At 36.9% G+C, this 27,980-nt stretch overlaps 5 protein-coding genes across 9 annotated transcripts; all 5 read left to right on the forward strand.

The window, feature by feature from the left end:
* Positions 1-2,184: 2,184 nt before the first annotated feature.
* On the forward strand, positions 2,185-3,993 carry LOC110695896 (probable membrane metalloprotease ARASP2, chloroplastic). Its single transcript, XM_021873126.1, has one exon. It carries the CDS (start codon positions 2,188-2,190, stop codon positions 3,526-3,528), a length of 1,341 nt encoding a protein of 446 aa, XP_021728818.1. The 5' UTR covers positions 2,185-2,187; the 3' UTR covers positions 3,529-3,993.
* Positions 3,994-8,863: 4,870 nt separating this feature from the next.
* On the forward strand, positions 8,864-13,757 carry LOC110695897 (serine/arginine-rich SC35-like splicing factor SCL33). Of its 3 annotated transcripts, XM_021873128.1 has the most exons (7): positions 8,871-9,018; positions 9,266-9,312; positions 9,399-9,559; positions 9,831-9,908; positions 10,727-10,891; positions 12,090-12,230; positions 13,217-13,757. In XM_021873128.1, exons 3-7 carry the CDS (start codon positions 9,414-9,416, stop codon positions 13,434-13,436), a joined length of 750 nt encoding a protein of 249 aa, XP_021728820.1. In that variant the 5' UTR covers positions 8,871-9,018; positions 9,266-9,312; positions 9,399-9,413; the 3' UTR covers positions 13,437-13,757. The 3 variants fall into 3 exon arrangements, with proteins under 3 accessions (XP_021728819.1, XP_021728821.1, XP_021728820.1); XM_021873127.1 differs by lacking the exon at positions 9,266-9,312 and having other exon boundaries at positions 8,864-9,018; XM_021873129.1 differs by lacking the exon at positions 9,266-9,312 and having other exon boundaries at positions 8,864-9,018; positions 12,093-12,230.
* Positions 13,758-15,272: 1,515 nt separating this feature from the next.
* On the forward strand, positions 15,273-19,312 carry LOC110695900 (glucan endo-1,3-beta-glucosidase 4-like). 2 transcript variants are annotated; one of them, XM_021873130.1, is made up of 6 exons: positions 15,273-15,774; positions 16,161-16,220; positions 16,703-16,846; positions 16,951-18,198; positions 18,795-18,822; positions 18,938-19,312. In XM_021873130.1, exons 3-6 carry the CDS (start codon positions 16,780-16,782, stop codon positions 19,077-19,079), a joined length of 1,485 nt encoding a protein of 494 aa, XP_021728822.1. In that variant the 5' UTR covers positions 15,273-15,774; positions 16,161-16,220; positions 16,703-16,779; the 3' UTR covers positions 19,080-19,312. The 2 variants fall into 2 exon arrangements, with proteins under 2 accessions (XP_021728822.1, XP_021728823.1); XM_021873131.1 differs by having other exon boundaries at positions 15,762-15,898.
* A 669-nt stretch (positions 19,313-19,981) lies between these two features.
* LOC110695902 (constitutive photomorphogenesis protein 10-like) lies at positions 19,982-22,134 on the forward strand. Its single transcript, XM_021873134.1, has 4 exons — positions 19,982-20,264; positions 20,336-20,409; positions 20,492-20,639; positions 21,781-22,134. Exons 1-4 carry the CDS (start codon positions 20,072-20,074, stop codon positions 21,876-21,878), a joined length of 513 nt encoding a protein of 170 aa, XP_021728826.1. The 5' UTR covers positions 19,982-20,071; the 3' UTR covers positions 21,879-22,134.
* A 402-nt stretch (positions 22,135-22,536) lies between these two features.
* LOC110695901 (probable acyl-activating enzyme 18, peroxisomal) lies at positions 22,537-27,973 on the forward strand. 2 transcript variants are annotated; one of them, XM_021873133.1, is made up of 14 exons: positions 22,537-23,001; positions 23,040-23,235; positions 23,326-23,585; positions 23,673-23,874; positions 24,128-24,168; positions 24,274-24,402; positions 25,037-25,110; positions 25,287-25,507; positions 25,673-25,767; positions 25,851-26,067; positions 26,188-26,313; positions 27,028-27,126; positions 27,258-27,464; positions 27,621-27,973. In XM_021873133.1, exons 1-14 carry the CDS (start codon positions 22,739-22,741, stop codon positions 27,732-27,734), a joined length of 2,244 nt encoding a protein of 747 aa, XP_021728825.1. In that variant the 5' UTR covers positions 22,537-22,738; the 3' UTR covers positions 27,735-27,973. The 2 variants fall into 2 exon arrangements, with proteins under 2 accessions (XP_021728825.1, XP_021728824.1); XM_021873132.1 differs by having other exon boundaries at positions 22,538-23,001; positions 23,106-23,235.
* Positions 27,974-27,980: the final 7 nt, after the last annotated feature.

The following is a 27,980-nucleotide window of genomic DNA, read 5'->3' on the forward strand; positions in this document are numbered from 1 at the left end:
CACCACTGATTTTTATTTTTTCGCTGATACCACTCTGGGAGTGGTCTCGGCTTTCGGTAACTCTGCTCCTCCTTCGTCACACTGTAAATTTTGGCGCGTGGAAGAGAGAGCGGAGTGTAGGACTCGTATCTGCCTGTGTATGAGGCAAACCTGTCCTTCTTTAGGTCGCTGGCCGAAGATGGCTCCGAGGCCTTTGATTTTCCCTTTGCCTTATGGCCTTGGCCTTCAGACAAGGGTATTTGCCTCTGTTTCCCTCCCCCGGATTGAGGTTGGGTTTTTGCTTTATTCCATTCTTCGGCTCGGATGAACTTATCCGAAGCACTAAGAGCTTCCTCCAAGGTCTGCGGGGTATGCATGACCATGAAGTCTAGGAATTTTCCTGGCTGAAGGCCATTCTGCATTGCAAAAACAGCTAGCCCCTGGTCCAGCTGAGAGACGCTTGATGACTCGTTACTGAAACGGGTCAGGTAGTCTCGGAGGCTTTCAGTTTCCCCCTGTTGCAGACCCATGAGCTCTGCGGTAGTCTTCTCTCGGCGGTTTGCCGTGGAAAACTTGCTCCTGAACTTGGAGGACAGATCATCCCAACCTGTTATGGAGCCTTGCCTTACTCCCTTGGAGATCCACGCTTGCGCGACCCCCTTGAGAGTGGTTGGGAAATATTTGCACCAAGTTGCCTCGGATCTGGGGCAAAGATGCATATGAGTCTCATACGAGGCCACGTGGTCCTTCGGATCCGTGGTCCCGTCATATGTGATATGCGACGGTATTTTAACCGTGGGTACGCGCTCTTCCAGTATCCATTGCTCGAATGGTGAACTAGCGGGAAGCATAATGGCCTTGCCCTTGTTCCTGGCCGAAGGGACCGCGCTCCGCCCTCTTAGAGAGGTAGGAGTGGTTTTCGTCCCTGGCTGGGAAGTCTGGGCCTCGGCTGCTGGGAACGTGAGGCGACTACGCACGCTCGGTTCCTGGCCGCCGAGTCGGTCAAGGACGCTTCTGCGAGCAGTCTCAGGTTCCCGGCGAGTAGATTCTGGCCGAGAAGCTGAGCTGCTGCTCTTATGCGCTGCTGGTCTTGAGGATGAGGATCCTTTAAATAATTGAGAGTTCTTCTTCCTCTGTTTTTCATTTTTCCAAGAATCCTCCTCCCACTCTTCCAGTTCTCGGAAGGAAGGAAGCTTCCCACCGTCATGGTCTAACTTCCTCCGCTGATGCCGGGTATGCGGAGGAGTTCGATCACGAGGCGGTGGCATATTCTGTGCCCTCATTGCCTCCATGAGTACTGCCAGCGCTCTTGCCACCTCTTCCGAACTGGGCCCCGTCAAAGGGGTCCCCGGCCGAGTGTGTGCATGAGGCCGTGCAGCCGATGGTTGGCTTCGGGACACCGAATATGTCCTATGATCAGACTGACCCCTGCTAGACCGAGAGTGGTCAGGCCTATATTGGGAGTCATGCATTATAGGAGATAGGGAATCCTCCTTGTGTGATCCTCCCCCCGAGCCGGCACCCTTGGGAGAGTTCCGGTCCGGCGAGGGCGATGGTGTAGGGGTTTTAGGCTTTTCGCCCGCTCCTTGACGGAGGCTTTTGCTCTTGCGGTTCTTAGCCATGGCTGCTAAGATAATTGCAAGATGATCTTGGTTAGGAATTTGGCTTAAAGATTTTTGAAAGTCTTCCCCACAGACGGCGCCAAATTGTTTCGGTTGAAAACAATGGGACCTTGCCGAAGGTCCACTGAAATGGAGAAGACTGGATTCGATCCAAGCTGTGTTGGGCCGAAGGTTTCCTGCACAGTGAACACACGTAAACTAGCCTCGGGGGTGTTTCCGAGGAAGGCCCCTCCGATGCTAAAGTCAGTACAATGTGTAAAAAGGAAGACACTATGCAAGAGAGTTTGTAGCTTGAGGCTTTTGTGGAGTATTTCTCAATGCAAGAATGAGCATATGAGTTGGAATAATCGGTGTATGAGATAATGCATGTGATGTTGTGTCTGATCTCGTATATCATGTTGAATGTGTTAATATGAGGGCTTTTATACCTCATCATACTTGGAGAGGTTGGGCTTTAGCCCAATTGGCTTACTTTGTGGCCTGACTTTTGACTTTTGAGCAATTGGAGAGTTGAACCTTGACCTTGGGCTTTTAATTGGATCATTTAGTGCTCAGGCCCAATTTTGACTAAATTGGACCCAAACACATGGTAATTACCCTCTCATCTTCCCCGCCAATACCCTCTTTCTGTGGCATCAAAACCCTTTTCAGTTCCAACCCTAAATCACTCTCCAAACCCAGAACCCGATTAGCCTTTCTCAAACCCAAACAAGATAAAGGGTTGAACTTGCGGAGAATTCATAACAATAATACTAATTTTGGCAGAGAATCAAGGAATTACAGGTGTAATTTATCTGGGTTTGATTTGGGTGGCCTGGAAGGTCCTCAATCAGTAATTGAAGCAGCTGGTGTTCTTACTGCAATCATAGTTGTTCATGAAAGTGGTCATTTTTTGGCAGCCTATCTTCAGGGAATTCATGTAAGTAAATTTGCAGTTGGGTTTGGTCCAATTTTAGCTAAATTTAATGCTAATAACGTAGAATACTCTCTTAGAGCTTTTCCTCTTGGTGGTTTTGTGGGTTTTCCTGATAATGATCCTGACAGTGATATACCTGTTGATGATGTTAATTTGCTGAAAAACAGACCCATTTTTGATCGGGTTTTAGTGGTTTCTGCTGGTGTTATTGCCAACATTTTGTTTGCTTTTATCATCATTTTTGTGCAAATTGTGTCTGTTGGTTTGCCTGTTCAAGAAGCCTTTCCTGGTGTACTTGTTCCTGATGTACGCCCTTTTTCGGCAGCTTCTCGAGACGGGTTGCTGCCCGGAGATGTTATCCTGTCTGTTAATGGCTTCGAATTGTCGAAAACCGGCCCTAAGACTGTTACTGAAGTTGTTGATGTTATTAAGACTAGTCCTAAGAAGTATGTTCTGCTTGGAATTCATAGAGGAGGAGCTGAACAAGGACAGGATCTTGATATTAAGGTGACACCTGATGAAAGTTATGATGGAACTGGTAAAATTGGAGTTCAGCTATCTCCTAATGTCAGTATTAGAAAGGTTAAGCCTAGTAATATTGTTCAGGCTTTCAATTTCACTGGAAAAGAGTTTTGGGGTCTAACCTCAAATGTGTTGGATAGTTTAAAACAGACATTCATGAACTTTTCGCAATCAGCTGAAAAAGTTTCAGGTCCGGTTGCTATAATCGCAGTTGGAGCAGAAGTAGCAAGGTCCAACATTGATGGACTTTACCAATTCGCGGCAATTTTGAACATAAATCTGGCAGTGATAAATCTGCTGCCACTGCCAGCATTAGATGGGGGTACATTGGCATTGATACTGATAGAGGCAGCCAGAGGAGGAAAGAAGCTCCCTTTGGAAGTGGAGCAGCAGATTATGTCTTCAGGTATAACATTAGTCTTATTGCTTGGGGTGTATCTTATAATCCGAGACACTCTAAACCTTGATTTTTTCAAAGAAATGTTGTGATGGGAATGTTAATAACCCCAAATTCAGCTGTTTGATTCACTCATAGTGCAGTGACTATTGTGATTGTCATCCAACAGACCAACACTATGAGTAGTATCTCATTGATTAGATATCGGGCCTGTGATTACATTAAAAAGGTAACAACGGTTCCACGAGAATGTTTATCATCATCACAGCACTCAAGATTGATTATGAGTCACTCTGTAAGCAATGAAGAGTTATGGCCTTGAATATCCCCTGTTTATTTTTACAATAGAGAACATGAGTTCCTTGTTTAACAACTCCCAATTCTATACTGTGTTGTTACTGTCATACCAATTTGTATCTAGCAAATTAGAATATTTTTAAAAGTTATTCATACTTCTGTAGTGGGAGGTCATATAGCTTGAACAGGTCAGGCCATGCAGCCATCATAAATTTATATTTAAAGACTTGATATATGGTAGTCATTGATGTTTTTGTTGCTGCTGACTTATGTCTCTTACTTATCCTTGTTGATTAATATTGTTGTTAAATAAATGAGTGCGTTGACATTTACATACCTAATGTAGCAACTATTATTACAAAAGAGTATTGATCCATGACAGTGAGTTACTGAGTACTTTCATCAGAAATTTTGAAAATAGCATACTAGTAATACAGTATAATTTTGATAGTATTGGATAAAATCATGTAAAATTAAATAGCTCTTCATCCTTGAACCGTTAAACCCCTTTACTCTCTGTGATGAAGCGCTATTTACTGTTAGTTCTTAGTCTTCTTACTCAGACCGCATTTTCGAATGCGTTTTTTGCCCTTAGCATTATTATAATTTTGATAGTATTGGATAAAAATCATGTGAAATTAAATAGCTCTTGATCCTTCATCACTATTACTAGTGAAGTGGAGTTCTTGATCCTTAACGCTTTGTTTGGATAGCAAAGAAGGAAGGAAAAGAAGGGGAGGAAAAATGGAGGAATGGAAGGGAAAAGAAAGGGAGGGGGAGGTGAGCTCCAACTTCCCTCCAAATCTCTCCAATTTTGGAGAGATTATGGTTATTATAGAGAAAGGGAAAATGGATCCCTCCCTCTCCTTCCTTCCCCCAATCTTTTACCCAAACAAGAGATTTTGTCCTCTTCCATTTCTCTTCTCTTCTTTTCCTTCCATTTCTTCCTATCCAAACAAAGTGTAAGTCTTATTCAATTTGCACTGTCTAATGCGTTTTTTGCCTTTCTCCCTGATTCTCTTCTTCCTCTCTCTCATATCTTTTCTCCCAGCCACCACACCACACCACTCCACTTTTACACATGGAGAATGTGGACGACTACAAAATTTTAATGGACTCGGATAAATACAATAATTTTGAAAATTACAAATAATACGTCAGTACCAGGCAGTACAACTCATATTTTCTGTTTGTGGAAGCTAATATCTCTTACTATTTTGGTGAGTACTTCCCACGCCACATCAATTTTGTGGAAGCTCCCTAAATAAATTATCCATTTTCTATAAATTTACAAGTAAAAGGATACCGAGATAAACTACAAATAAATATAATTACAAATAATACCTTTTGTTGGAACTAAATAAAAGCGGATGTAGTAGATTTTTCTAAATTTTTATATATCAACCCACATCGCGCCACTCACCTCCATCCACTCATATCTTTCAGCTCTGTCTCTGATCTCTGTTACTATTTGTTCTATCTTTCAAGACCAACCAACAATCACCCAATTACCAAAAAACATGGCCTTTTCAATAAAGGGACTAGAACTCCAAAAATTCTGAACCCCTTCTTCCATTTCCCACAAAACAAACAGAACATAAGAGTCTCATCAATGAGAACAACGTAAAAGGAGCTTAATACGGAGTATCATTTAAGGGATGCTTGATTAGTGTTTTAGAATTGGTGTGAATCTAATACTGTTTCATTTTTGGTGTTTAAATTGAAAAAAGCAATTAAGCAATAGATAACCGATAGTTTTACTTGAAGGGGGTCCTAGTAAACTTTTAGTTGAAAGCCAAATGTAAAAAAGTCTAATTGAATTTGTGATAATTGAGACATAATCTTAAAGTAGTACTTGGAATCTCATTATAGAAAAGATGATCTAACAACATAATTGATACGTAGTTGAAATCATAATCCTATTAGACCGACCGTACGAAAATGAAGATATTAGTGGGGACATAAACATCGTGAGGTGCATCTTTAGTGACCCCCAACATGAGCATCACCACCGTCCATTAAATATCTTGAGATGAAGGCGAGACTTTGATGGACGGTAGTGATGTATTGGATCAAAATGTTTGATGAGAAATTGAAGAGCAGAGCAGTTGCAGGGCACCAGCTCATACTACTAGCTTGATTCACTCAAAAACATAAATGGCCTTTTTAATGTGTTCGCTACAAACTTAACATCACACCATCATATCATGTCAATTTCACGCGTTACGTTGCTATCCTCATACCCACAATTACAATTCCAATTCATTTTCTGTTTCTATTTCTATATACGCTAACTTTTTAATAATCAACAATGTTGGTTGATTGAGCTCAATATGTGGATACATTGAGTTCTAGGTTTCGCATTGAGCTAGTTGTCGAATCTTATTATATTACCAAGTACGAAGTCATACAAAATATAATTACAATGTTGTGTATATATTGATGTGGTCAGTACATTCATATGTATTAAGAAAAATTTATGACACGGTAATATATAGAAATTTATTAAGAAACAATTATAAAATATAATAGAAATAGAGTAAAAGACATATATTCACCCAAAAAAATTGTTTGGCCGGTATAAATGAATATCAATACATTAATCCTTGAATATTTGAATTTGATCTAATGACTTGACATGTGCAGGCAATGCAGTAATGCACCGCTAGTTAGCATGTTCAAACATAAACAACTAATAACTCCAGTATTATTATGAAGAACAAAAACAAACAAAAAATAAGTTAAAAGAGAAGAGGTCGGTTTAATACTCGGTTGTAAGATTGGACAAAATGAGATGTACATAAAGTTAAGCATCAAAATCAAAGATTGAAGATTGAAAGGGCGTCGGTTTTTGCCTTTTTGGTGGGTTGTTGTCAAGTAAAGCACAGTACTCCAGCTGTTAGCTAAGTGCACTACTCCCTAACTTGGTACGAGTAGAAGATTGCATGTCCAACTTTGACTGAATCTTTGAATCATCACTAATCACTAGACTTTAGACTATAAATCTTTGTTTGTCTACCAATAAGTCAACACCGTCTTACAACAATAATATCCAACAACCACATCATCAATTTCTCCGATGTTCCCACCTCAAAGCCACCAATAATACTGCCTTTAAAACACTTTACCTGTTGGAACTAGAAAAAGTGATAACAAAAACATTCAAATTTAAGATTCAATAAGTGTATTATTTTTTTAAAAAAAAAAAAAACACAATTGAATGTTATTTTGATTATGAACAAATTTTAAAATTAAAAGGACTTCATAATTTGGATTGTGAATAATTGTGATAATACCTCTATTTCTTCTTAGGTTTTGGAAGAAGGCTAAAATAAAGAATAAATGAACAAACCAAATGATGATTTGAATTGTTGTATCATGAAAATTTGAGAACATTGCCTTCAAATGGATATTTTGGTGTAATCATGGTGCTAAATTCTATTAATACAAGAGATATTCATTCCCTAATGTACACATTGCTTACGCTAATACACTTATTTTTGCCATTTCTACTTTGATACATAGACTATTTTAAGTTTATGTAGCTTTACTAAACCTAGTTATAGTTTGACATCCCTTTTGTTTGTCATTAGATATGAACTCCATTTACCCAAATAAATAGATTATCCATCCTTCCATATTCCACATAGCAACACACACTGAGTTTGGAGCTAGATGGTTCTTGATTATGACTCACTATATATATGTTCATGCTTACACATTCTGTTGTTGGATTGTTCATACTTGATAGGTTAAGTTACTCCCTCAGTTCCAAAATGATGTTCTTGTTTTGAATCTTTGACTTTTTTAAGAAAGAGAGAATCTTCTAAATTTCTCTTAATCTATGAGAGCAAATGTAGTCATGTAGGATCTAGTTTGATTCGTCTTGGTGAGTAGATTATTAATATCTAACTTTTATAATTTTTGCTAGTGTGAGATTAAAGATATTTGCGGTCAAAGATGAATAAAATTTTGCATCGATTTGCGAAACAGGAACATCATTATGAAACAAAGGGAGTAATTTTTAACGACTCCACACACATACATTCTCACACAAAGATGTTATAGGCGATATAGCGAGACTTCAAATGCCAAGCCAAACAAAACTTCTTCCCTCCTAATTCATTCCCAGATAATTGGTAAGATTTCAATTCATATTCAAAACAATTGAATGTTAAAATTGTATAGTAATCAAAATCTACACAGGTGTCAAAAGCACACCCGACCCGACTCATTCCGAAAAATATCCGATTTAAATATGGACTCGCGTGGACATGACAATTTAGTATGACTTAACTTTAAAAATCGACCCAACCCGACCCGACCATATCATACCCGATCCGATCATTCGAATTCATACCCTTACCTATGCCTACATATTTGAGGTCCATTATTTGTTTATCATAGATCCATAAAATCTCAACTCTTCTTACTCTCCTAGACCAATTATTATGTGCACCATGGTACACCTAGAAATAGGTGCACCACGACTATACTTTTGAACATTTAGTATAAAAAATATAAACACGTCACAAAAATTGAACATAAACATGCAATTTTTATGTTCATATTTTATCAAGAAATGTTCATTTTGTATACATTAAATGTTCAGTTTATATACATTAAATGTTCAGTTTATATTACAAAACTATTGAATTATTACGAGTCAGTTCAAAATTAGTTTGACCCGTAATAATTCAAAATCTGCAATTGTTCAGATTTTTTTTACTATATGTTTGAAATTTGTTATTGTTCATATTTTTTCTTACTAAAAGTTTAAAATTATAGGCGTGGTGCATTTGCGATTATTCAGATTTTTTTTACTAAATATTCAAATTTTGCGATGTTCAGATTGTTTTACTAAATGTTCAAAAGTATAGGCATAATGCATTGCAATTGTTCAGATTTTTTAACTAAATGTTCAAATTTTGCGATGTTTAGATGTTTTTACTACATGTTCAAAATTTGCAATTGTTCATATTTTTTACTAATTGTTCAAAAATATAGGTGTGATGTATCTTAAAATTTGCCCTCCTAGACTCCAACCAAAAAAATTAAAAGCACAGCGGTTGTAATTGTATTGGGCCAAGGCCCATTCGTTAACTTGCAATAAAAAGGCCCAAACGTTGAAAAATAAAAAATGTCACCCGCATTATAGGACCCTGAGGTTGCCGCACATCATTTGCAGCAAATACTCTGTACTCGTATTATCTCTCGTCGTTCCACTTGAATCTTCAGCAGACCTCCATTACTCTCTGCTCTCTCTATCCAAATTCGTTTCTCAGGTAGCTTTTATTCGTCTAATTAACTGTTTTTTTTCTTCTTGTTTATTCGCTGTTTAATTCAATTCCTCTCTCATATTAGTTTTAAACGATTAGGTTAACGGAGATACAAATTCAATTTGAACCTTATATTCATATTCAAATTCAAATTGTTGACAAGATTGATCGATTTTATTACATGTATTTTCTCTGAATTTTTTTGAAATTGGATGATTTTTTTTTTTTTTTTTTTTTTTTTTTGTTTTGTTAGGTTATTTTCCCATTTCCGGCAGATTAGGGTTTCAAGTTGTTATTACAGTATGATTTTGTGCCTTTTGTTGTTTGAATGTTTGATACTGGTATTGTATACAAGTAAACTAAGAGCTTTCCCATTGTTTATTTAGACTGTGATTGTGATTATGAGGGGAAGAAGTTACAGCCCTTCACCCCCTAGAGGTGGCTACTCCAGAAGAGGACACAGCCCCCCTCCTAGGGGTCGCTATTCTGGCCGCGGTAGAGATCCTTCTACTAGTTTATTAGTTCGGAATCTCCGCCACGATTGCAGGTTTTCTCGCCAACCAGTTATTTCTTCTTAATGCTTTTGCTTCCTACCGTTGTTGGTGCTGGATTAGATTTGCCTTTTACAGTTTCAACTTCTATGGACTGCTCCACATTATTAAACTACCTGTTTCTTTTGTACTCGTATCATTTTATACCTTATATGTTCAATCGTTATTTTGATAAAACTTATGGTATATAGAAGGAGATTGTTGTTTAAAGTTGTTCTGATATTGCCGATTCTTGTAGTTGCTCACTACATTCTGGCTCCTTTGCAGACCAGAAGATCTCCGCAGGCCTTTTGGTCAGTTTGGTCCGCTCAAGGACATTTACTTGCCTAGGGATTATTACACCGGGTAAGTTCATAGCTACTCTTTTCACATAATAAACCCATTACAGCTCCTCAATGAGTACCTTTATGATAATGTTGGGGAGTGTTCTCATATGGAATCTGTGTGCTTGGTTAACATATGGAGCAGTTCTGTTGGTGGATATTTTGTCTGTTCAACATTTAAGCCAGTTTAATAATATAATTTAGACTTACCTATGAAGTAGCTTAACAGAAGTTTTTTTTTTTTTTTTTTTTTTTACTGAATTAATATTTATCAATCGAGTGGGCTTTTGTACAGACCAAGGTAAATGATCATAAATTACACGGTTTTGAGTCCTGACTCTATTTGTTTCCCTTGTTTGGAATATATTGCTTTGGTTAAAAAGTGTGATTTTTGAAGGTTCATACAATACAATTTAACCTAAACTGAATTGTAGCGATCTTTTATCCTTGAGCATGGATTCATTTTCCATGATGTATTTAATGCCCCCTGTTACATCGGTTAATTACAATTTTTTAGATTGAACAGTGAAATCAATGTTTATAGAGATCAATCGAGTAATAAGAGTACTGTGGAAGATGTTGTTAATGGTATTGAAGATTGGAAGGAAGTTGGATTTGAACACATTGTGAAGAGTTCAAGTCTTGAAGAATTTCAAGTCACTCTTAAAACTGATGTTTGCAAGGTCAGCAGCCTTGTGCTTGCTTTTTAAGTCCTTACCACAATCATCCATATTGGAGGAACCTATTCCCTATTCCGATATAATCACGAGTATAATAATCACTCTATTTTCAGTTGTGTTTTACAAGTTGATTTTTGAGAATCTTCTTAGCCATTTGCAGAGCGCCTCGTGGATTTGGTTTCGTGCAATATGTTGACCCTGCAGATGCTGCTGATGCTAAGCATCGGATGGATGGCCAGATTTTTCAAGGTCGTGAATTGACAGTTGTGTTTGCTGAGGAGAACAGGAAGAAGCCGACTGAGATGAGAGTAAGGGAGCGGACAAGGTAGACCATGGTCTTTTCATTCCTTGTAGCATTCTTCTGGCCATTTACTTATCATATGAGCATTGTGATGTGTAGCATGATGGACTTTTGCAACAAGCTATTTCTTAATTGTTAATCATTTGATCTATGAGGGTTTGTGTTGGGGGGGATGTGGGGGAATTTTTTTTTAAATACAGACTGTTAAGTGGCTGTATAAATAATCACGAGTTAATTATCTCAAAGACTAAAAATTTGTTAAAGAAACTCAAAAGTTTATTGTTAAAAAAATTGATCCCTGTGGTTATTGTTTATGCTGATGCCTTGGCGTGATTTTACATTTACATTTATAAGGTGGTTTTGGCTCTTTGGGCAGTTGGCATAACTCCTGCCTTCTGGAAGTATTATTCTCATTAAGACTGTCTTTATAGCTATCTCATTCCTTATATTTATAGGGTGATTTTGGCTCTTTGGGGATCTCCTATTACTTGTGTGGGAGCTTTTTCATCTAGCTATCTCATTCCTTATATTTATAGGGTGATTTTGGCTTCTTGGGGGATCTCCTATTACTTGTCTGGAGCCTTTTCATCTGTAGTATAGCTGTCTGCTTCTTTCAAGGGCTCTAATCAGGTCTTTTTTAGCTTGTCTAGGGTTTTCATGGTGCTCTTTTTTCTAATACTTTGTATTCTGTCTCCCAAAGTTAATGTATTCACCTGAAAGATTGATAAGATGGTGGCTTTTGTTGTACCCTTTACTTGTTTTTCTTATTTTAAAAAAATTAAAAAGAAAGGCTCTCATTTCTGGCTTCAGTTCCAATGCTATGCAGATGGATTTTTTTTTTGTTTATAATATGTGTGATGAAGTCAAGTTTTAATCAATATTATGTTATTAATCAGTTCAGTTTGATGATTTCCCACTCCCTCCTTTCTTCCACACTGCCTCCGCAAGGCCCCCACTTCTATGTATATTATTTGTTATGATCTGTTTACATCTTTGTTCCTGGATTTCTTAAATTACTTTTCTTTACTCTATTGCTGCCATAAATCTACCCTTTTCCTATTTGCAACCCAGCTCTCTTTACTTTTATTCTCTCTCTATATGCTTCAGCTTTTATTACATCTATAATATAAGTTAATATTTCGTATTTATTATTACTAATATTTTTATAGTTATTTATTGTCCTTTGTGGGAATTCTAACTATCACACTCCTTATCCTTATAGCAGTCGGCATGACAGAAGACGTTCTCCTCCTCGTTATTCCCGTTCACCGCGGTATTCTCGTTCTCCTCCACCACGCCGTGCCAGATCTAGATCTCACAGTCGTGATGACTATTCGCCTTCTCCCAAACGAAGACACTCACGGTATGTTATGCCATGCAGTCTTTATATGTGTGTAGAATTTTTGCATCTTTTCCTTTCCACTATTATTTTCCCCTTCTGTTCTGATGGGAGTTGTGTGTATTTAGTATTCAGCTGGGGGTTGTTTTTAGCTGTTAGTTGTGAAGCATCAGTCATCATATATGCTTGGTCATAACTGTAACTGCCTTGTTGCTGAAATTGCTCATGGTGGAGGCTTGAAGTTTAGTTTATGCTTGGATTAGGGAGCATTATTGAAGGGGTCATACGGTAATAAAACAAGGTGGAAGTAGATATGGTGCTTGCTTAATTTTTTGATGGAAGAGGTAGCAACCAATGAACCAACCCCCTTAATTAGGGTAATCTACTACCGTAGGGGAGGCAAAGAAAATTTATGTCCTTATTTGCTTGGGTAATGTATTATCTTCTTACAATCCTACCCTCCAATTTTTTTTTGCCATAAACCAATAATCACCACCACTTGCACTCATGCACAACTTCTCTACTTCATTCTGTTGCCCCTTATTGATTATCCACAATCCAATCGTAATCTAATTTGAATCATGCCAAGGGCATAATATTAGACTAAAGCAACATACTTTGGTGAGGTGGATTTCGATAAGTTTAATGTAAGATGAAATGTTTTTTTGTTTATGGTAGTTGTAGAAAGACCTTGTGTGCAGCAGGGATTGGGCAGTGGTCGTTTTAAGATTTGTATAGGAAGCACCAAGTGCGGACATGTTATCACACATTCACACATAATAATATCAGCGGATGATCTTTCAATGTTGATAAGCTTGTGGACTGGATCACCCTTTTTATTGACTTTCGTTTCATGCATTTCAATAAATTGTGCATCAATTAACATTTTCTTCATACATGCATTTCAGTAGTTTATGTCTGTAAAATCGCGTGTTTTCTCAGTAGCTTTTATGTGTTTGATTTATGTTTCTGGTAATGGGCATTGAAGTGGCAGCATATGTTTGTGACAGGTCTATTTCACCCAAAGATGGAAAGCTGAGTCGGGAAAGGTCTTATTCTCGAGAGAGTCGTGGCAGATCGTATTCTCGTTCACCGCAATCTCCTAAAGTTGCTAAAAGTCGAAGCAGGAGCCGAACTCCTGTTAGGAGTCCAAGCCGAGACAAAAGCAGGAGCCCATATCCTGAAGAGCATCCCAAGGAGCAGAACAGAGAGAGATCTCCTAGTCAGTAGGCTTCTTTATTGATGGTACTTTCTGTGTTGCCAGTCTAATCGATATCTGTTGTTGGCAACTACCTGAGCTTAGAAAAGTCGTAGTAGTAGTAGTAATGCCTAATGCCTCTCATATTATAAACATATGACTATCATCCTATAGACTGGGATTGTAGGTTTCTTATGCTCTTTTTATTGGGCTAAACATATGATGCTATCTGGCTTTACTGAATTTGCTTTAATGGTGCTGTAATGGGTGAGATTTGAAACCTAAGAATTGAAAATTTTAAGTTATAATTTGGAAATTTAAGAAATGGTTAGAGGCATGGAGCAATGATTTCAGATTGGATTCGAAATTATTGGTTTAACTGTCACTTTTTGACTGCTTTGAAGATGATATGCTATGCGCCCCAGCTAACCGAGGTGGGCCCTAACTATAAACTATTCTACTATGGAATACAACATCCGTTCCCAAAACTTCGACCCTTTTGATATAATTATAGTTCCAAAATGATTGACACATTTGCATTAAAATACCCACCAATTTACTACAATATTTGTGCAAAATTAGCTTTTCCATATTATAAATTTTGTTTTTCATGTATCTTTAATACTTTTATCTCTCTACTTTTTTACAAACCCTAAGTAAATTTATCTTTTCAATGTGTTTTCGTTTCTTTTTATTTAATTTTCTTAATAACTGCAAAATCAACTCAATAGGGGTCGAAGTTTTGGAGACGGAGGGAGTACTAATAACTATCGCCTGATTTTTTTAGTAAGATCTGAACTACGAGTAGCTTGATTCTACTCCTGAATTCATTTTGGGGGGAGGCGGGTACATAAATGTATACGAAGTATAGAATTGGAATCTGTTTATATCATTATCTTTGTAGCTTAGTACTCTAGAGTAACCAATATTTCTACAAACCTGTTGTCCGGGGAATGTATTTACAGTACTTGGCATAGTGGTATAATAAATTGCTAAATTAATGGCAATCAAATGACTTGGATGGTAAAAAGATATCAACTTTTGAGGATTGTGTGTGAGCACAGAGGAAGATTCAATCTTTTTTTTTTCTGCTTCACCCATGTGTTTTTTTCTTCATCTTTTGTGCTGGAACTTTTGTCGGATAATGCTAATGCTTTTCTTCAATTTTTGGCCTACTTTAGTTACCCCTTCTCTTCAACTTTAATGGCAGCTTCTCTATAATGTTACTGTCATAGATAAAAATAATACTAATGTCATAAATCATACGTATATTGTTCAGAATAATACTTTAGAGTTCTTTATCTGTATGAGAAGAGTAAAGGTATGAGGAGGTTAAGCAGATACACCGAGTAAGAACTATGCCCAGTAGTACTCGTAAAATTTGCATCAAGTTAATACTTCGTCCCTGTCAACAAATTTTTTTTAATACTTCCTATGATATACGAAGTATATTAGTTGCAATTTTGGAATTTTTATGTCATATAAATAATAGGTAACGAAGGAAGTAGTTGGAATTATAAAAGGAAGAAACAAGTTAAAGACGAGCAATGTTGGAAGATATGAATATTTAATACGACATATGGGTATTACAGTATTTTATATTCTAGGGACAAACACAAGAAGGGGGTGGCATTTGGCATTGTCCTTAGATTCTGCAATCTACATCTCATGGAAGCATGTACATTTGGTCATACCCGAGGTCATTTAACATGGACCTATGTTTATATTACCACTGCACTGCACTTTCCTACCAAGCTAACCAATTTTGACAGCAATTGCATTTAATATAGTTACCGTTTCATATCCTCTTCTATCTTTTCATCTTCCAAGCTAAACAAATACTGTAAGAGTAACTCCATTAGAGGGTGGTAATATATTATTCTTATATCTATGCTCCTGCCTTTGATTTATCACTCATTCTAATTTTGGACAATATTCACTACTTTTTTTTTTTGGCTATTATATGCTACTAATTCTAATTGCTTGGCTAAGCTAATCTAATCTCATTTGAGGTCACTGGTCCCCATTGCAGCAGTAATATCTAGTTTCTTTTTAGTTACTCCGTATGTGTTAATACTTGTATTAGGCCTTTTTTAATTTTTGTCTGGAGGGAATTTGATTCTCGTTAAAATAAACGGAGCCTTGTTTTTACATTGACTGTGTTAGAGAGCGTTCACATAATTAAGAGTTTGAAAAAAGAAAAAGACATAAGCATAGGATTATTAGCAGAAAAAGGGGGACAGAAATGTACACGCTGGTAGAACTTTCTGCTTTGAACAACTGAAGCATAGCTGTGTCCGTTGTTTTACCACTCACTCACTCACTCACTCACTCCATTCATCTTCGAGCACTGTGCTTCTCTCTCTTCAGGTTTCTTTCTCTCTCCTCTTCTTCTTTTGTTATCTTCATTTTTTATTTCAAAATTCTTCTCCTATTTTAGAAGTTGAATTGATTGATAGATAAATAGGGAGAAGAAGAGGAGTTACCATTATTGGTAAGTACTCTGTAAGTATGCAGCTTAACAAAAAGTGTCAATCTTTAGATTATACTTCAATTACTATTACTGTACTATGTACTCTTTTTTTTTAGCAATTTCGTTGTATTTCTGGGTTCACATTATTATTACTCCGTAGTATTATTGTTGAGTATTAAGTCTAAGTGGGCCTTTTCAGTTTTCACACTATCTTTCTGAATTTCTTCTAAGATTCTATCTCATCACTTTTCTTTCAATCATTGTTGAATTTCTTCTTCTTCAGGGTTTTTGGTAGCTTAAACGTCACTTGTTTTGCTGGGTTTTCTTCTACTTTCATTTTCAGGTATTATATTTTTTCCTTGTATTATTTTATTATTATTCTAATTTGTTTATTGTGGATATACCCAATATTTGTAATCAATTGGTTCCATCGAATTAAATTAAGTTTCCAATTTAATGCCATCATTAGTTCATTACTGATTGCATTGAGTTGCCTTTTCATTTTCTATTGATAAATTACTCTACTGTTACTAATTTTATTTCATACTCTCTCTACTCCCAAAGTTCTTGTTTGAACAATGATTGTCTCACCAAAAAAAGTCAAAGCAGGAAAAATTGATTGTGTTTTTGAGATTAAAGTTGATTTGGGGTATAATGTTCAAGCAAACTGCTGTGTTTCTATGCATCTGTTTAGTTGTTTGCTATTTATTTCCTTTTATATGTCAGAAGTTATGCATTTATGTACTATTGTTGCTACTTATGTGAATACATTCTAAGCTTGGTTGATTGCTTATACTATGTGCTTAACTTTTGATTTCTTTACAGCTCTGCACGTGATAACTCACCCCTTGAGCAGTATAATTTAGCCGCACATTGTGAAAATTTAAGCTTACCTAGGTTGAATGATGCCTGAAAAATGGCTGCAAAGAGTCCTGGTGCTATTAATCGGCTTTCTTCCTTGTATTTTAGGTATGGCTTATATTCTGATGGTCAAGTCAAGTACTTCCCTTTTCCTTCATTGTTTTAATTTACTTACTATGAGTGATTTTCATACTTGATTGGTACTTTTATAGGTGCTTTCATTGGGATAGATATAGGAACACACTTGTCTAAATTGCCCCCAGCATCAGAAGTGGTTGCAATTCTTAAAGCCAACGAGATTACTCATGTTCGGCTTTTTGATGCTGATTCTCACATGCTCAATGCCCTTGCCAATACGAGCATAGAAGTTATGGTTGGTGTCACAAATGAGGAACTTCTCGGGATAGGGCAATCACCATCGGTTGCTGCAGCATGGGTAAATAAAAATGTGGCAGCTCATGTTCCTAACACTAATATCACTGCAATTGCTGTTGGTAGTGAGGTTTTGACTACGATACCGCATGCTGCTCCAATTCTTGTTCCTGCCATGAATAACATTCATAAAGCTATTGTTGCATCCAACTTAAATTTCAAGGTCAAAGTCTCCACCCCTCACTCCATGGACATAATTTCTAGGCCTTTTCCTCCTTCAACTGCTATCTTTAATTCATCATGGAACTCTACTATGTACCAAGTACTTCAGTTCTTAAAGAATACCAACTCTTATTTTATGCTGAATGCATATCCTTATTATGGATTTACTAAAGGAGATGGCATTTTCCCGCTTGAGTACACTCTTTTTCAACCTCTGTCCTCAGTTAAGCAGATTGTGGATCCAAACACACTGTATCATTATGATAGCATGTTTGATGCCATGGTGGATGCTGCTTATTATTCGATTGATGCGTTCAATTTTTCCGAGGTCTCAGTAGTTGTGACAGAAACTGGTTGGCCATGGAATGGAGGAGCTAATGAAAAAGATGCCACCGTGAAAAATGCTCAGACATACACTAATAATTTGATCAGAAGGGTTATGAATAACTCAGGTCCACCTAGTCAGCCAACCATGCCAATAAATACATACATTTATGAGTTGTTCAATGAGGATGAGCATCGTGGTCCTATCTCAGAGAAAAATTGGGGGTTATTCTTCACAAATGGCTCCTCTGTATATCCTTTTAGTCTTAGTGCTTCTGGTCAAATGGCAGGCAATTCCACAGGTTCATTCTGTATTGCAAAGTCAGGTGCAGACGAAGACAAGCTGCGGAAGGGTTTGAACTGGGCTTGTGGTGAAGGTCATGCTAATTGTACAGCCATTCAGGAAGGCCAGCCGTGTTTCTACCCTGATACTATAGAGAACCATGCCTCTTATGCATATAATGATTATTATCAAAAGATGCATAGTGTTGGCGGAACTTGTGATTTTGATGGTACAGCAACTACATCTACTGCCGATCCTAGTAAGTTACTATGCCCATCTTCATGATTCTTAACCTGATTGATAGATCTCTGAACAGTTTTATATTGTATTAGCTCTATACTGTATATGTCATCTGGTATGCAAGATATTTCATGTCGTCATTTTTTTCCCCCCCTGCTGTATTTAAGTGGTTATTGTGAAGACTGAAGAGATTCACTGTGGACTTTCTTTCCTAAGCTCTTGCATGGTTGCATGTGTTATCAATGGATTCTTGTATTGCTAATTGGCTATTGTTACAAAATTACTAGCAGAAAAAATCCTACCTGATAATACTGCATATATATTAGTACAAGTACATCATTTATGATATGCTTGTGTAGCTCAGCATGTAGGGGTTGTATGAAAATGTAGTAAACTTCTCTGATAGTTAATTTTATACTTGTAATTATTATGTCTTACCATCAGCTTTTGTTAATACTGATCAAATAGATGTTTTTTTTTCCTTCCCCTTGGAAATTAACATTTCTGTAAATTTCAAACCTATAATTTGTTTGTATTATTTATAACGATAGCTCCATATATATACTCATCATGACATGCTATCTGATGGTTCTCTTGGAATGTTTTATCTCTCAGGTTATGGTTCATGTGGTTTCACTGGGAGGTAAAGTTTTACTATATCTATTTTTTTTTTTTTTTTTTTTTTTTTATCATCAAATTGAACTGATATCACCCATGTTATTTGGTTCCTGATACCCTCTATCCCTTGTATGAAACAGTGCGAATTCAACTGCTGGGAGGGGATTCAGTCCCACAGCATATGGTCCAGTAAGTCCTTTCACGGGTAGTAGGAGCAGCATGTTATATCCTGAAATTGGAGGAGTAATAGTTGGAATCATTTTGCATTGGTTTTGGCTTTGATATGCGAATTGTTGATTGAATTTTTGTACCCAATACAGTACTAATGAGATAGATTGCTTTGTTAGTGACATCCATAGGAATTGATCACCAGTGTTATGTCAGTGTTAATGTTATTATGTATTGTGTCCAGGTATTCCACTTTCTGTAATCAAATTCAATTTTTTGCCCTACATATATCAACTTTCTTCTTTTGAACAACTCTATTTTGTGAGTTTTGGTAGTACAAATTCTAAGTTTGGCCTTCAAACTAATCTAACCGCTTATTTTTTTATATACAAACAATACACTATGATTTTGATTGGTTCTAAGTTCTAAAAAGATGTTCTTCAACAATACACTTTGCCATTGAATTATTTTGCTATGGATGGAAAAGAAAATTGTAAAGTGTGATTTTGGATGGAGTATTATTCACCAAATGGTTTCTGTTTGTAAAGTGTAATTTTGGATAGAGTAATATTCACCAAATTGTTTCTGTTCCTTTAACCCACAACTTGTTGGCTACTAATCAAGAATTTAAGAGTAGCATGAAGTAGGTATAAAAGGAATGTGTCAAAACTCAAAACTATTAGCGAAGTTGAGCAATTTGTCTATAACCATATTATGTTGTTTTCAGTTGGTATTAGCTATGATTAAGCAATGTGTTAGTTATGTTGGAGTCTATTAAAGATTGATATTGATGATAATCCTCTAAAAAATTAAATTTTAGGTATTTGCTACGGGGGTATATTTTTAAAGTAGAATTGCATTTGCATCAATATAGAAAGTGTTGCAAAAATAAAAATTTGGAGTAAGTAGCGATTTTTTTAATAATTGTATGTTAAATCAAATTTTTGTACTGGAGTAGTTACTGTAGTAAAATTTTTGAAAAAAAAAAAAAACTAGTAAAATTATTAATGAAACTCAAAAAACAACAATTAGAAGTCTCCCCCTCAAATCTATCCCGTGACTCCGTATTAAAAAAGGTGGGTAAGAGAGAGAAGAGGAAAAAGGTGATGATGAACACCGGGAGCAGCATTGGAGGTGGCGGCGGAGGAAGAACATCATGGGCGTCGACGACGTCGGGATCAGTGAAGAGAATACAAAAGGAATTGAAAGAGTTGGAATCCCATCCTCCTCCTCTCTCCTCCGCCGGCCCCATCGCCGACAGCCTTCACCACTGGCTGGCCACCTTCCTCGGCCCTCCTGGTGCTTTTTCATTCTTATTAGTATTCAATTTTGGTTTCATTCAATTCAATTGAATTTGTGTTTTCCCTCAGGGACACCTTATGAAGGCGGTATATTTTTCCTCGACATTCTGTTTCCCAATGATTACCCATTTAAACCTCCCAAGGTGTCTACTCATTTCTTTTGTCATTTCCCAATTATTATTAATTATTATTGGATTGTTATATTGTTAATTTTAGTGAATGTAGGTGATGTTTAAAACAAGAATTTATCACTGTAATGTCGATTCTTCCGGCAACGTTAATCTGGACATTTTGAAGGATGGCTGGAGTCCAGCCCTAACTATCTCCAAGCTCCTACTTGCTGTTAGATCCTTATTCCTCACCCCTAACCCATGTAAGTTTTACCTTTCGTATTGATAATGTGAATATGAGCCAGGCCACCTTTTGTTTCCTTATTTTTCCAATTACTTCTATTCAACTGTTGTCAACTCTAGTCTCTAGTGGTTCAAGAGCTGTCTGAATTCAGTTTCATTAGGAGACAGAATGATTTTAGGGGATGGGAACTAGTTAGGTGTGTAATTGCTTCAACCCGAAATAGATTGACTAAGAGGAAAGGTTGAAGCTTTCATTGATAACAAATGATTTTTTACAAGTTAGCAGCTTTAGGCTGCAAGTCTCCACACTCACTTTAGCTCACAAACATCACCATTCTACTGCTATACTACTTCCTTTTTATAATCAATCAAACCTACAAAAAAATAACCTAATATTGTATTTGACTGTTTGTCCTCTACTGATCAAGAGTATCAGAATTCAGTTCCATGCTTAATTAGTTTTGTCTTCTTTTGCTTAAGTGTCTTCTACCCCCCTTTTATTGCTGCTGCTTTTCTCCTCCTCTTTCATGTTGATTCCTCCTCATGTAAACCCATATTGGTGGCTCGGGTGAGACAAATAGGTTCATCACCTCACTCTTTAGGTTGGTTCATTACAAGTTGATATATGTGAGTGGGAGGCTAGTACCATTCAGAGGCCAGATCTTGTATTTTGTCTCCAATAAAGCTAAGGCTTCCATTTTCTGAAAGTCTAGGTACTGGTGAAAAGGCTCTAAGGCTTCCCTTGGCAGAATGCCTCTTTCTCTTTGAGTCAGCACTCTGTGAATTCGGTATGCATATTCACAGTAGGTGTATTCTATCAGATTCTCTGTTGCTGACTGCTTCAGATTGGACATGGTTTAGGGACTAGGGATCTCACATGGCCCTTGGCTTCTTCACATCTAAGCTACTCTTGGCTCTGATTAAAACTTGTGATGGCTCAATTGCTTTAAGATAGCTCTGTAATTGTTTTTATAGTAACTAGAGCTTTTAAGGTGTTTAAGAAAAATACTTTTTAGAAAATAAATGTGTTATACACGGCACACTTTATGATTTTTGTTTTTGTTTGATATAACATGTTTGGCACACTTGCTGTTGTTCTCTGTACTGTTTGCATCCAACTTATTGGCCTGAGATAAATATTGACACAAGTGTTGTCTGCAGACAATGCTCTGGTGCCTTCCATTGCACACTTATACCAGGTTGATAGGAAAAGGCATGATGAACTTGCTGCTGAATGGACGCATCGGTTTGCAAAATAAAAGGAGCAATGAAAGATTAAAGATTTGGGATATCTTGGAACTTACTTCCTTTGTACGTATGTTAGCTAATTCTAGAGGTTTGTACAATTGTAGCAACAACTAGTCGAAGGTTTCTAAAAACATGTTGTTACTCATGTTTGTCCGTTTGGGTTGAACTTAGGGCTTGTTTTGATTTATTGAGCTGAATTGAACTGATTGGAGTTGAACTGAATAGTGCTGAAATGAATTGTTTATGATAAGAAAATTAAAAACTGAACTGAACTGATTAGAGCTGAATTGAATTGAACAGAATTATTGAAATATTGTTAGTGTTGGAGGCACGCTAATATAGCTTACTCTCTAGTGCTATTTATTTATTTACTCGTATTTCATTCCAAATTGATGGGCAATATTTATAATTTGTCTAAATACATGCCTTTGAATTGACCATATATAATTATTTTAAACGGGAGTTGACCATGAATTTCACAAAGAGTATATTGGCAAATACCGGAATACGTCATTTCATATCACTAATATGATACGGAGTAATATCAGGCATTTAATTTCGCATAAATTAAATATTATTCCATGTGATATTTCTAGTCCGTAGTTTACTAGCTCTGTTGGCTGTTGCTCATTATACTCGTAGTTGATACCAACACATAAAATAAAATAGTCATCTCTACCTACCTCTATTCCTATATCCAAGAATATAAACTTGTGTATAATCAGCCATTCAGCATTAAGCAGTGGTCAATGCTGTGATTTATCAACTATTCACGTGGCAACCCCCTTCTTCTTCATCTCCTATTCTCTCTCTCTCTCTTTTTCTTTCTATTCTATACTTTTCATCTCAGAAATTTTAAAAACAGATTATAATGGAGATTTTGATTCAAAGAAACCAACTGATTTCCGCTGGGTTGAGTGTTGAAGAAGCCGACATCTTTTATGAGACCCTTCAACATATAATATCCAGTGCTGATGTCACCCGTGCTCCGGCTGAGGTGTGGCGTGAAGTGGTCGCCAGAAAGCTGCTTAAACCCCAACACCCTCACTCTCTTCATCTCTTCCTCTTCAACACGCTCTACTCTCATTGGGACTCTTCTGTCCTCGGTCCTCCTCTTTACTGGTTCCCTTCCCCGTATGTTCTTTTTTATTCACTATTATATTATTACGGAGTATTGTTTCTTCGGATTTAGTTGTCGCATTATTAATTCAAATTACGCTATCTGATTTACTTGGCAGGTATGAATCTTGCTATACAAATTTGGGTCGTTTGATGGAAGCTCATTGTCCTAGGCTATTGGGGAAGTCATACCAGGATCCTATTACTAGTTTTTCCACCTTTCAAAAGTTCACTGTTGATAATCCTGAGGTCTCTTCTTCCTAAACTATTCACAGAAATTGTATCAAATCTAAGCATTGCAATCAGTAATCAGCTACTTTGTTTCATGTTATATTTCAGATTTATTGGTCCTTGGTTCTAAAGGAACTTTCAATTTGGTTTCGTCAACCGCCAAGGCGTATACTTGATGATACAGACAACTCGAAACCCGGTGGAGTGTGGTTTCCCGGTGCTGTTCTTAATATAGCCGAGTGTTGTTTGTTACCTATAAGTCATCCTAGGAAAATGGATAGCAGTGTGGCTATTGTATGGAGAGCTGAAGTAGCTGATCATTTGCCTGTTCAGCAATTGACTTTGAAACAACTACGAGAACAAGTAATGTATGCTCTTACATAACCAAATTCGTCTTTGTTTTCTTCATTTTTATCTATTTATTGGGGCTCAGATTTTTATAACATGGTTTGCAGGTTGGTTGCTAATGCTTTGGATGCTACTTTTGCTAAGGGTGATGTCATTGCAATTGATATGCAAATGACTCCTGATGCAGTGATCATATATCTGGCAATAATTCTGTCAGGTCGTATTGTTGTATCAATTGCTGATAGTTTTGCTGCAAAGGAAATTGCTACTCGTTTGCGTATTTCCAAAGCTAAGGGTATCTTTACTCAGGTCTGTTTTCAATTATCTTTAATGTGTATACTCTTACTTACGCTGCTGCAACATTTGCTTATTGCCTAGTTTCAAGTGAGTGAACAGAGTTCTAGTTAGGATGTTACTTTAACTCATAAAGATGAAAGGTATACAGGAGTTATGTTGGTAAAGTGCTTGGTCGAATTAATTTGTTGGATACTCCTTGTTTTCTGTATTGCATATCTATGGTGCTACTTTTTGGCAATGATTAAGGTTTCTTATCTTATATCAGGATTATATCTTAAGAGGAGGTCGAAGATTTCCTCTATATAGGTAAATGCCTCTTCTCTGTATTAATTCTTGATTTTGCATGGTAATCAACTCTATTTGGAAGCAACTTTTGTGTTTGATGAACTATGGTTATTTCAACCATTGTAGCCGAGTTTTGGAAGCTTCTCCATGCATTGCTATTGTGGTCCCAGCTGTGGAGGAATCTGTAGATGTGTCATTAAGGAAACAGGACATATTGTGGAAAGATTTTCTAGCGCGAGGGGGCCAGACCACGAGGTACTCCCTCCATTTCAAAATTGATACACCATATCTTTAGAGGGGTTATTCACACAAATCAAGGAGATGTTTATGTATTTATTGGTATATAATTTGACAAGTACTATTACATTGGATCTCTGTACTAATTTTGTTTAACTTTTCACAGAATGATTCCTTGAATGATTCATGTTACCCAACTCCAAATCATATTGGGACTAAGGCTTTGTTTTCGTTCTTGCAATGTTATATTGGTGGTTTAAACTAGCTAGCAGTATCACCTTATTATTTTAGCTGACAGATAAGGTGGAATTAGAAAATGTAATTGGACTGATAATATAAGGTGTAAGGAGTGAATGGGGTGTGATGTATTGCAGACCTTTAGGATGGGAGTTAGTCTTGAAAGAACATTCCTGGCTGGTTTAACCTCATCTACCTGAAAACAAATCATTGTAACTGTTTTAAAGAAAAAATGTCTAAGCTGGTTAGTGGCAAAGTAATGTTTAATTGTGATTGCTGCAGAACAGGCTAGCTAGGCATTTGGTAGGTTTGAGTGCATTTGTTCCCTTTGGTGTGTGCGCATTTTTTTTTCTTCCTATCCCTTTACTTATTATTCATTTCAAGTTTGGTCTTATTTTTATTTCATTTTGCACAGACCTCACGAATACTCCCCAGTGTACCAACCAGTGGATTCTATAACCCACATACTCTTCTCATCTGGGACAACTGGTAAGGAGATATTATCATTAATAAGCACCATAAACTCTTCCCCCACATACACCCCCCTTTAATATTCTCTGGATATGTTTATATGTAAGTGATTTGATGATTGGCTTGACTTATCAACTACCTTTACCCTATGTATCTGTTGTGCTATGTGATCTTGATAAATCTTTGAAAAATAGGGGATCCAAAGGCCGTACCTTGGACTCAGCTATCTCCAATCCGAGCTGCTGCTGATTCATGGGCACACTCAGATGTTCAAGTTGGAGATGTCATGTGCTGGCCGACAAATTTAGGATGGGTGGTGGGACCTATATTGCTCTATGGATGCTTTTTGAGCGGTGCAACTCTTGCTCTATATCATGGATCACCTCTTGGGCGGGGTTTTGGAAAATTTGTTCAGGTTTGGCTTTAGGCTTTCTACCTCTTACTAATAAATCTTACAGACCAACAATGCCTTTTGGTCTTTGGTGCTTGAGGAGATATATTGTTTATGAGGATGCGTAAACTTGTTTATGCATAGTAGTATGCTATTAGAGGTGTAACTCAGAAGCTTGCTTAACTTCAGGATGCTAGGGTTACTTTATTGGGAACTGTGCCAAGTCTTGTGAAGACTTGGAGAAATACACATTGTATGGATGGTCTAGATTGGACAAGAATAAGGTAGTATTCACACTCAACTCTATAATTTTATTTCGTCAATTGGTGGTTCTGTACTCAAGAAGACTGTCTGTGATCCTGTGTAGAGCATTTGCTTCCTCTGGAGAAGCCTCCAATGTAGATGATGACCTTTGGCTTTCATCAAGGGCTTATTATAAACCAGTCATTGAATGTTGTGGAGGCACAGAGCTAGCAGGAAGTTATGTTCAAGGCAGTCTGCTGCAACCGCAAGCCTTTGGGACATTCAGTACTCCAACAATGTCCACAGGATTTGTGATCCTTGATGATTGTGGCAATCCTTATGTAAGCATCTTCTAGGTTTAATTATTTAATATTTATAGGTCAATCTGCACTGTACAGATATTCTATTGATTATCATGCCAAGCTAAAACCACTTATAATATGTAATATATCATTTTGCAGCCAGATGATCAATCATGTGAAGGTGAAGTGGCTTTATTTCCTTTGCTTCCAGGAGCAACAGACAGATTATTGAATGCTGATCATAATGAGGTGTATTTCAAGGGAATGCCTCTATACAAAGGAATGGTATATGCTTCTTCCAACATAAAACTGTATAATTTTATGCTGGTTAGATATCTAAACACTAATCATGAACTGAGGCATGGCTGATTGATCTTCTGATTCCAACCCAAAGACATGGTTTACAAATGAACTACTTTAATGCTTGATATAATCAAAAAGTACAGAAAGCAGAGTTGATACCTTTCTTTTCTTTTTTTTTTTTATTTTTTTTTTTAACTTTATAAAGCTTTGAACTTTCTTTCTTTTTTGCTATGAATCCTCGTAGAAAATATATGTTTATGTTCTTATTTTTGCAACACCAAATATATCTTAACCTGTGAAAACTTGGTTTATTACTAGACTTGTTGCGCATGAGTGCTGTCTTTTGAAACTGAATGATTTCTGCATCTTTTTTTTTTTTTTTTTTTGGGGTGGGGGGGGGGGGGGTGGAGGTTGAGAGGGTGAATGAGTCAAGCTTATCCCGTGCTTATCAGATTTAGGCTTGGCTCAATAAGCTCAATCTTGCACTCACGCTTGGTTCAAAACTTGTGGAGAGGCTGGACTTGGTTTTGTCAACAATCTAAATATGTTTTAAAAAATAAAAAAGAAGACAAGAGGACTAGATGAACCTTACCAATTAAAATCCATACAAGACCCAATTGCTCCGTGGCCTGGCCTTGGTTTTTTTTTTTTTTTTTAATCATTTACAGCTTTGACTTGTGAGTTTTATGTATGCAGCACCTCAGGAGACATGGAGATATTGTTAAGAGAAGTGTTGGAGGGTACTTTGTTGTACAGGGCAGGGCTGATGATACCATGAATCTTGGTGGTATCAAGGTACAGTAAATTTATGAGTTTATCCTGGACTTACAGAACTTGTGTTGTAATGATTGGGGGGTAGAATGATCGATGGTGTGCTTGTAAAATAACCATTATACACGTAAGAAGTTTTTTTTTGTTTGGTGCAGACAAGTTCTGTTGAAATTGAGAGGGCATGCAACCAGGCTGATGACAGGGTGTTGGAGACTGCAGCAGTTGGTGCTGCTCCACCACAAGGTGGTCCTGAACTGCTGGTTGTATGTGTGGTTCTAAAGGACGGAATCAATGCTGATCCAGAAAAGCTAAGGATACAGTTCTCAAAAGCAATTCAGCGTAGCCTTAATCCTCTTTTTAAGGTGTGGTATCTCCTTTGCTTGAATAATTTCGTTTCTCTTTATGCCTTGAATAGTGGTAATGCAGCGACAGAGTATGGAAATTAAGAAAGCTTCAGAAAAGCACAACTTTAGTTGTCAATTTGATAAGACTTTTTTCACCTAATTATTGACTGGCAGGTGAGCTTGGTGAAAATTCTTCCGGAGTTTCCACGAACTGTCACAAACAAATTACTGAGGCGAGTATTGAGAGAACAAGTGAAGCAAGATTTATCAGTAAGAAGCCGGATTTGAAGTAATGAGCTGTGCTTGCTTTGCATTTCAGTAAGTATATATGTCCCTCCACCATGATGGTATAAAATATAGATAAGTGTTGGATCGGAAAATGTATACTGGTATAGGAAATCAGTGTTTGATTAAGTAGTTCAGCAATGCAACATGTTATTGCTCTTTACTGCAACAGAATAATGATGTCATATATGTTTATTTAAAATCGTGCAATTATTGAATAAGAGAAAGCAGTGTTTGCTTATCGTACAT

The sequence above is a fragment of the Chenopodium quinoa genome, unplaced genomic scaffold, assembly GCF_001683475.1.
Source record: "Chenopodium quinoa cultivar QQ74 unplaced genomic scaffold, ASM168347v1, whole genome shotgun sequence".
NCBI classification, from domain to species: domain Eukaryota; kingdom Viridiplantae; phylum Streptophyta; class Magnoliopsida; order Caryophyllales; family Amaranthaceae; genus Chenopodium; species Chenopodium quinoa.

Excerpts from the sequence above, each read along its gene's own strand:
- LOC110695897 (XM_021873127.1), top strand. The coding sequence starts at position 9,414 with ATGAGGGGAAGAAGTTACAGCCCTTCACCCCCTAGAGGTGGCTACTCC. Across the intron at positions 9,909-10,726 it reads CCTAGGGATTATTACACCGG|AGCGCCTCGTGGATTTGGTT; the intron begins GTAAGTTCATAG and ends AGCCATTTGCAG. Across the intron at positions 12,231-13,216 it reads CCCAAACGAAGACACTCACG|GTCTATTTCACCCAAAGATG; the intron begins GTATGTTATGCC and ends TGTTTGTGACAG.
- LOC110695900 (XM_021873130.1), top strand. The coding sequence starts at position 16,780 with ATGATGCCTGAAAAATGGCTGCAAAGAGTCCTGGTGCTATTAATCGGC. Across the intron at positions 16,847-16,950 it reads CTTTCTTCCTTGTATTTTAG|GTGCTTTCATTGGGATAGAT; the intron begins GTATGGCTTATA and ends GTACTTTTATAG. Across the intron at positions 18,199-18,794 it reads TACATCTACTGCCGATCCTA|GTTATGGTTCATGTGGTTTC; the intron begins GTAAGTTACTAT and ends TTTATCTCTCAG.
- LOC110695901 (XM_021873133.1), top strand. The coding sequence starts at position 22,739 with ATGGAGATTTTGATTCAAAGAAACCAACTGATTTCCGCTGGGTTGAGT. Across the intron at positions 26,068-26,187 it reads ATGATTGTGGCAATCCTTAT|CCAGATGATCAATCATGTGA; the intron begins GTAAGCATCTTC and ends ATCATTTTGCAG. Across the intron at positions 26,314-27,027 it reads TGCCTCTATACAAAGGAATG|CACCTCAGGAGACATGGAGA; the intron begins GTATATGCTTCT and ends TTATGTATGCAG.
- LOC110695896 (XM_021873126.1), top strand. The coding sequence starts at position 2,188 with ATGGTAATTACCCTCTCATCTTCCCCGCCAATACCCTCTTTCTGTGGC.
- LOC110695902 (XM_021873134.1), top strand. The coding sequence starts at position 20,072 with ATGATGAACACCGGGAGCAGCATTGGAGGTGGCGGCGGAGGAAGAACA. Across the intron at positions 20,265-20,335 it reads CACCTTCCTCGGCCCTCCTG|GGACACCTTATGAAGGCGGT; the intron begins GTGCTTTTTCAT and ends GTTTTCCCTCAG. Across the intron at positions 20,640-21,780 it reads ATTCCTCACCCCTAACCCAT|ACAATGCTCTGGTGCCTTCC; the intron begins GTAAGTTTTACC and ends TGTTGTCTGCAG.